The sequence below is a fragment of the Peromyscus maniculatus genome, chromosome 5 (genome assembly GCF_049852395.1).
Source record: "Peromyscus maniculatus bairdii isolate BWxNUB_F1_BW_parent chromosome 5, HU_Pman_BW_mat_3.1, whole genome shotgun sequence".
NCBI classification, from domain to species: domain Eukaryota; kingdom Metazoa; phylum Chordata; class Mammalia; order Rodentia; family Cricetidae; genus Peromyscus; species Peromyscus maniculatus.
The window spans coordinates 96,694,038-96,702,817 of record NC_134856.1 but is presented as its reverse complement, the minus strand read 5'-3'; the positions used below and the strand labels follow the sequence as shown (position 1 = coordinate 96,702,817).

At 39.2% G+C, this 8,780-nt stretch overlaps 1 protein-coding gene across 7 annotated transcripts in view; it reads right to left on the bottom strand.

Annotated features, from left to right (window-relative positions):
• Positions 1-566: 566 nt before the first annotated feature.
• Arid4b (AT-rich interaction domain 4B) overlaps positions 567-8,780 on the bottom strand; it is a 125,307-nt gene continuing 117,093 nt past the window's right edge. For all 7 annotated transcript variants that reach the window (XR_013051496.1, XM_042278229.2, XM_076572938.1 and 4 more), the window contains 3 exons: positions 8,206-8,421; positions 6,642-6,788; positions 567-2,330 (listed from right to left, as the gene is read on the bottom strand). Coding sequence is in view for 6 of the 7 variants with exons in the window: in XM_042278229.2 (XP_042134163.1) it covers positions 2,188-2,330; positions 6,642-6,788; positions 8,206-8,421 (506 nt within the window). In the remaining variant the exon portion in view is untranslated. The remainder of the gene's footprint in view (positions 2,331-6,641; positions 6,789-8,205; positions 8,422-8,780) is intronic.

Genomic DNA, 8,780 nt, shown 5'->3' with positions numbered 1-8,780 from the left:
CTGCAGAAACATTCTCTTATATTTATATATTTTGTGTGTGTGAATGCAAAGGATAACTAGCAGAGAAGAAGGCAGTCTTTCCTTCCACTATGTGGGTAACAGGGATCCAGAAACTCACTGGTTATCAGTGCTTACCTGCTGAGCACCTTACTGGCCCCAAAATATAGTTTTAAAGTTGTATTTATACTTTTTCCTTCTTTAGACAAGCCCCAAAATCATAACAAAAAATATATGTATTCAGAGTCTAGCAAAATAATACATAGAAAGACAATAACAGCCTAAAAATACCACTTTAACAACTAGAAAGTTAGCCAAGGTTTTCTTTTTCTGATTTAGGGTCTGGTTTGGTACCGTACTGGGGACTGAGACCAAGGCCTTGCACATACTGAGCTATGTGGCACCTCCAGCCCTGATAAGGGACTTTTCATTTTTAAGGGCAAAACAATCCCTTTTTAGGTAACAATGTGAGTCCTTGTGATAATACAGGCTGCATGTACATATTCTCACAGTCATCACATGCAAAGTGAACTAAAATTACTTAAATCTTCTACAAACAAAATCAAGGATTCACAAACTATGGCATTTTATTTCAGAGCCTTTGCTTACATTTGTACAATATATTACATAATTCATCATGTGTGCAGATCCTAATATACACTTTATAGTTTTAATCTATAAGTTTTTTCTTCAACATTTTGCTGTCAACAAATCTTTACAGTCTGTACAAATTTGAATAACTTGAAACCATTTTCAACAAAATTAGTTACTGTAAGCACACATTACAAGACTTAAAATGCTTTTCTTAGAAAGGTTGAATGTAAAGGATTAAGGATTCTGACACGTTAGCATCTACAACAAAACGCTTCGAGATTCTCACATGTATTGCCAGAAAACAAACAAAACATGCCAGCCTCATTCAAAAAAAAAAGCACACGGAACCACAATTAAAACAGTGAAACAGTCTGTACAGTAAAGTACTGTGTATTAACAGTGCCAGGTTTTAAATAGCTTCAATGAACACATCCGCAATATACAAATGTCTTACAAAGGTGGGGAATTAAATACAAGTGCCAAACAGATTGGAATCATACAACATAAAGTCAACACAAATGAAAACAATTGGCGTTCATTTTGCAGTTTATACAAGGCATTTAATTGTATAGGCCTACTACCCAATTAGCTATTTATACTTAAAATAACAACCATCTTTGTGAGACAGGCCATATAAACAACCTTGAACCATTCTAACAGTTTGTTCCTGAAGTCTTTTTGTTGTAAGCTCATAATAAAATAAGCAATACAAATGAATTATCTGTATTTAAGGGAAAAGAAACATTTACAAGAAAACACAAAAATATAACTGTTATAATTCATTATGAATAAATATACACTTTGAACTGGCTAAGTACAATCTTTATACATTGTTTAAGATTTAATACAGTTTATTAGCCATTTTCTTTTTTCACACAATGTATTATATCAAAATTAAAAAAAAATACTGATTTATAGAAAAATGGCAAAGTACAGTAGTCCCATTTCAATTTGAAGGGGCGTGAAAAGCCACTGCAGACCTTTTAGCCTAATTCAAACCTGTAAACATGTTCAGTCATTTTTAAAGAGAATCTTTAATATTTGGTTACCAGGACTGATGTCTAATAATATCCTGTTAACTGCAGGTTTTGAATTTGTTACATGTGCTTGACTTATACAATTAAAGTCACCCTAAGGTGACTTGCTTTAAAAAACAATTAGCTTGTACAAATGAAAATAGGTTCATATTTTTTAATAAATGAATGGAAAAATATCAAATGTTCCAGCTTTAACAAAATACAAGGGAATACATATACAGTAAGTCATCTCACATGTTCTGGCCCACCTTTCTCTGCTTACTGTGTTGTCTCTACAGGCAGTGAAAAGCCTCCTCTGCCCCAGTGGAAGGCCTTCAAGTTACCAGACACGCAATTCCCAGACAAGTTGGAAACAATTATTGCTTGAGGAAAAGCAGTTCGTTGTACTTTTTCTTCATAAAAAAGTGCACTTAAGTGCCAAGTCAGCTTGTCAAGAAACAATTTTTAAATATAAAATAGTGCTTGTCTGATTTTGTGTGTGTGTGTGCCACTGTGCAGTATAAAAAAGATGTGGCCCTCAACAGCCATTAAGTGCAAAGTGCTCTAGCAAGTCCTGCTGTCACCTGCACTCAACTGACACTCCATTCTGTGAGGCGCTGGACATCGACGGGTCAGCCAGTGTCAACATAACAGCAGCTGTTATGGAGCTGGACGAGGGAGAAGAGGAGGAGGAGGAGGAGGAGGAGGAAGATGTAGCAGCACCTGAGGAAAAGGAAGAGCACACGTGAGGCTACAAGGCAAGGCACAGTGGACAGAAGCAAATGCTAGTCTCAGCCTAACTGTCTGCTATGTTCTCCAAATTCCCCTTCTAGGAGCCATCCATGCTGAAAGGACCCCAGTGTACAGAAAGGGAAGCCAGTGCACTTCAGCAGCAAGTCACTGCTCAACAGAGACATCCTCTACAGAGACCATGGGTGCAGTGGTACAGCTCGGAGGCAAAGTACTTGCCTAGATTATAAGCCCACTGGTTCTTTCCCCAGCCCTGTCAAGGAAAAAGCAAGGCAGAGCAGAGAGGGAAGAAATGAGCTATATACCCACACTGCAGAGGGTAAGGTAAAGGATAACTCTGTTCACCAAATACCCAAACAGTTTTGAATGAAACTGGAAAAGTCTCTGTCATTTCTGTCTTTCCATCCTTCAAGTTTTCCTATAAATTCCTATGGTGCTAAGAACGGGGAGGCTGAAACCTCATAGATGGTTACCAGGCATAAATTGCTTGCCTCTGTAGCCTAACTACCTGAGCTCAACTCCCAGAACCTACATGAGAGTGGAAGGGGAGAAATGACTCCATTATGTTTTCCTCTTGACCTCCACATACACTCACACAATAAATGATTTTATTTCAAAATTTAAAAAGAATGGGAGGCTGAGGTGAAAAGCTAACCAACTGCACTTACCTCCCTCAGTTTATAAGATATATGCACTGTTTTCCTCAAGGGCATTCTTTCCTTATTATCAATGCATAAGTGAAATAACACACACACACACACACACACACAGAGAGAAAAAAATCCAGTGCGATGGCTCTACAGGGGAAGGCACCTGCCACCAAGCCTGGGCCAATCTGAATTTGATCTTTGGGACCCATATGGTGGAAGAAAAGAACTGACTTGAAAAGTTGTCCTCTGATCTCTAGACGTACATTATGGAACACTTGCACACACATACGTGCACACACACACAATGTAAAAACAAATTTTTGTTCCATACACGGGCGTAAGTTAGAGAAGCAAATCTATCACCTACAACTGTCTTATTTGCCCAAGTGCTCCCTTTACTGTCCCTAGTTGTTCATATTCTTCAAAACTTTAGATGGAAAATTACTGCCACAAGGCCTAATCTTTTATAAAGACAATTGCAATGGAACATGACCCAACATATTTACTTCTGCATTTTGGAGCCTTTGGAAGATTCCTAACCTGAACCACCAGAGATGAACAGTTTCTATAGAGAATATGTGGTCCTCAAACAGCTACCATCTCTATAGAGACAACATCTGTAACCCATGTTCTAAAAGAATTTCATCTCTAGAATCTGGAAATGGGGATTTAAATTTCCTAGATTTAACAGCACTTATTAAAACATAGGAAGGAGCTGGGGAAGTAGCTCAGTCATTGAAGTGATTATAAGAATCTCAGTTCTGTCTCTAGAACCTATGTAAAAAAGCAAAGCTTGGTTGCCAGCCAGATTAGCCTATGAGCAAGGCCCAGGCCAAGGAGAGATGTCTTAAAATAAGGTATCTGAGGTTGTCCTGTGGCCTCCACACATGCACACACACACACACACACACAAACACAGGTGGAAGTAAAGTGGAATACAGTGCGCTATCGTATAGTATCCTATCTCCTGCCTTTGCTTTGGTTTAGATTATGAGACAGATCTCCCTATAGGGCCCTGGCTAACCTGAACTTCACTATGTACAGCAATCTGACCTTGAATTTGCAAACACTGTCTTGCCCCTGCCTCTCAAGTGCTAGGGCTGCAGTATGTGCCAACAACATAGTGTAAGGTCACGTTCCATCCATATCAGCATATACAACTCTATTTCTTTTTCTTTTCAAATAGTATTACACTATATTTACAAGCAATAATTTCTTTTGTTGTTACCAACAATATAATAGTTTGTACAATTAATACAATTTTATTTATTTTAAGACAGGGTCTTAAGCAGGCTAGCCCCGAACCTACCATGTAGCTAAAGATAACCTTGAGGTCAAGATTCTCTTGTTTTTATTTTACCTTCCAGATGCTGGAATTACAAGTATGTGCCACCACACCCACTCAATCACAAATCAAAAACTGAATGTCTATATTATTTTCATTGGCTTGAATATAAAATGTATGAAATGTAATTATTCCGGGCGGTGGTGACGCACACCTTTAATTCCAGCACTTGGGAGGCAGAGGCAGGCAGATCTCTTTAGTTCAAAGACAGCCTGGTCTACAGAGTGAGATCTAGGACAGTTACCAAAACTACACACAAAAACCCTGTCTTGAAAAACAAACAAACAAATAAATAAATAAAGTAAAATGTAATGATTTCCATTAGCAATGTTGCTAATTCAACATTAACTTCTTTACATCTTGGTTGATTCCAGATTCAAGTCACTCTAGGCTACTATCTGAACTAGTGGAACAGGCTTCCCGTATCACCTGCTTCCACTGCGGCTCCTAGAATCAATCTACTCCACCCAGCATGCCATTTCCCTGTCTAAAGATTCTAACAACTCTCTATTCTGCTCAAAATACAACTGCAACCCTTCACTCTAGCCTACAGGACCCCACATGACTCGCTCTCTGATTTCGTGACGAAAATCTCTACTACTTTTACACCACAATGGTTTTCATTCCGATGTGGAAAGGAACCAAGTATACCCTCACCTCAGAGCAGAGGTCCTAATTTGGGGTTATTCTACTACTCCATCCTGTGGCCACCTGACAGTGTCTATAAGGATTAACTGTGCCATACCATTGGCATGTGGGATGGTGGCTAGAAATACTGTTAAACAACCTATGATGTAGACGACAGCTATCTACAGGAAAAAATGATCAGGCTCAAAATGTTAATGGTGTCACATTAAAGCAATCCTATTTCAGGGATTTCTGCCAAGGACTGAGTCATATGTCATACAAACTCCATGGTGTAGCTAATGGAAAATAATTCAAGGTCCTAACTGTAGGGCACTAATATAATCCAATGGATATCCTTATAAAAAGAAGACTCAGAGACATCTCTACATCCACTATAGATGTTTCCACAGGGAAGAAGGTGGCAAAAACAGCCTACACACAAACATGGCAGGCCTCAAGAGAAAAAACAAGGTGCTGACTGTTTAAACTTCCAGTACTGTGAGAAAAGAAGTTTCTATTGTTGTCTTCTCTGTCATGGTATTTTGTTATGACATCTCACATCACTTCTTGTCATTTAGGTCTCAATAGAAATGTCCTGACAATTTGCATTCTAAAGTAACCCAAATAGTGAGAAAAAAGAAAAAAACGCTGTTACACTGTTGTGAGGAAATGTCAACTATTGGCACAATAGAAAACAACATGGAGGTCCCTCAAAAATTACAGGTAAATCTACCACATTATAGAAAATAGGACAGTGTTTACAATGGCCAAGAAAGCAGGAGAAAAGGCATAGAGATTAGTTCATGACATAACATCCAGACCAGATGGGAGCAGTACATTTAGTGTGCTCACACAGAAGGGTGGTGACGGCCAATAATACTGTACTATAGAATTCAGAAGACCTACAAGATGGAATTTTGAATGAATGTTAAATGTTTTTTTCTGTTTGGTTTTTTTTGTTGTAGTTTTAGGGTTGTTGTTTTTTTTTTTTTTTCCCGAGACAGGGTTTTTCTCTGTGTAGTTTTGATGCCTGTCCTGGATCTTGCTCTGTAGACCAGGCTGGCCTCAAACTCACAGAGATCCGCCTGGCTCTGCCTCCCGAGTGCTGGGATTAAAGGCGTGCGCCACCACTGCCCAGCGGGATTTTGAATGTTTTTATAACAGAGAAGAAAGAAATCTAGAAATCCTGAAGGAACCACTCCACAAGTATGAATGTACTGAAACACCACACTGTGACCATAAAATGTATGAGTATTTGTCAAAGTATTCTTTAAAAGAAAGTTTCTTCAGTAATACCTGGCACAAACCAAATGCACAACACAGGCTTTGCTGAAGGAGCTCATAAATCAAAAGACCTTATGATTTACGTATTATACTAAAATTTCTTTTTGGGCAGACAGGGTCTTGCCCAAGTTGACCTGGCCTCCCACTCTTGCTGTCTCTGTCTCCTTAATGCTAGGACAGCAGCCATTTGCCACTCAGTTAAGACCCACCATGCCTATCTTCCTTCAGATTGAGGGTGTACTGTGAGTTCCATGAGTGGGCACTGTGATGTCCTATCAGATGAGGCTGACAGAGTGAAGTTTGTCCACAGAAACATAGACAGTCTTTCCTCAACAGCAGTGCACTAAACTGACTTATATCTAAGGGAAAAGTACTTACTTTCTCTCTCTTTCTTCTTTAGACGTTTTCTCCTTCTATCAATGGAAGCTACTTCAGATTTTAATGACAGATAATGCTTTCTGATTTCTTGCAATTTTTCTTGAAGAATTGAGATACGTTCAGCACTTGTCATATTTTCCAGGTCCGCTGTCAATTTAAAATATTCATTAATATGTATTTTGGAAGTAAAAGTTAATAAAAACCAAAACTGATATGGTTGTAGAATAAAGTCAAAGACAGATAAACTACAAGACAGTTTTCTGGGTGTGATGGTGCACACCTGTGATACCAAATAAACCACAAAAAACAAAAACATCAAAATATTTACTTCCTAAATTACTCTACTTCCTATCCTCTGACTATAATAACCTGGCACAAATGAAATGTACAACACAGGATTGGTTGAATGAGCATGTGCAAACCAAGACCTTATGATCGATGCATTATGATAAAATTCTTCTTTTGGGCAGACAGGCTTGCTATGTAGTCCAGGCTGAATTGGACTCCCATTCTTGCTGTCTCTGCCTCCTGAATGCTAGGACTACACATCTACCACTATACCCACTACTATTTTCTCTGCTCAGTTTTCTAGTCATACAAAATAACACCATAGTGCATCAGTTTAAAAATAGCCAATGTAGCCTGGTTATATCTGGTGTAGACATGGTAAAACACATTCAGTCTGGTCTACATAGTCAGTCCCAGACCACCCAAGGCTACATAATTAGACCCTAGCTCAAAAACAACAACAAAAAACAAAAACAAAAACCCAACAAACAAACAAAAACCCCAGTTATGGCAATTCAACCTTGAAACTCCAGCCCTCAGGAGACTAAGGCAAGGGGATTGCCCGAGTTTGAAAGTAACCTGATCTATACAATATACCAGGCCAGACAGGCTATATAGCCAGATCTTGTCTCAAAAAGCAAATTCATATTTGCACATATCATGCAAAGACAGCAGAAGGTTAAAATTGTATTTGAGAGGAGAAGGGAAGGGAGACAGGGTCGCAACTTTCTAACCCAAGATGTTCTCAAACTCTCAATCCTCCAGTCTCAAACTCCTGAGCTCTGGGATTATAGGTGTGTATCCCTATGCCCAACTCCCATACTGTTTCTTTATTTAAAAAACAAAACAAGATTTATTTTTATTATTATTAATTGTATATGTGTGTAGTCTATGTGTGCAGGTGCCTGAAGAGGCCAAAGGTTGTCAGATCCTCCCACCCCAGCCCCGAGTTACAGGCAGCTATGAGTGACATGGGTGCTGGGAACTGAGCTGCCATCTTCTGGAAGAACAGTACAAGCTCTTAACCAGTAAGTCATTCCTCCAGCACCCCCATACTGTTTCCAAGCAGATTCTCAATCTCACATGTACTCACTTGCTGGTCAGTGTCTTACTATTTTCTTTTAGCAATTTGTTCATTCAAATCAGGATCCTACTAAGGTCTACACTATGCCACTGGTAAGGTCCCCAGGCTCAGGGTAGCTTCTTTTTTGCTAGCACTGGCATCAGGAGGAACTAAGACAAAATGTCTACAGTCCAGACCAAATATGTCACTTACACATCTGAAAACTCCACTTGTACACCTTGGGAAGCCGGTTGCTGGACTCCTTGAGATCAGGGTCTTTATCTCCATTCTTGCCACACTTTCCTGGAGACTGTATCCTTGCAGGAGACTTGCTATTGTGGGACTTCATTCCAGTGGGGACTGACTTGACTGCCTGAGTCTTAGTCACACTTTCACCAGCTGAAAGTTCTTCACTGTCACTACTGTTTGCTGAAAGAGAAAGAAACCATCAATAAACAAAAGTTGGTCAATCTTTCATCAACTTAAGAGGATAACTCTAAATTCACCACTTAAGTTTTCCACTACAATAAACAATCTACCTAGAAAATCAGTGTGGAAGATTTAGCTCAGTTGTATAATGCTTGCCTAGCAAGCGCAAGTCCCTGGGTTCAGCCCCTGGCACTGGAAAAATAAAACCTAGAAAAATCACATGCAAATGCAGACATATCTCAGCCAAGGGAAACAAAAGCCAGTCTTCCACCTAGATTGCCAATAGGTATGAATTCATTAGTGATCTTTCATCCTGCTGGTTTCACTAGAAAATACAGTGAGCCAGCATCTAGATGCTC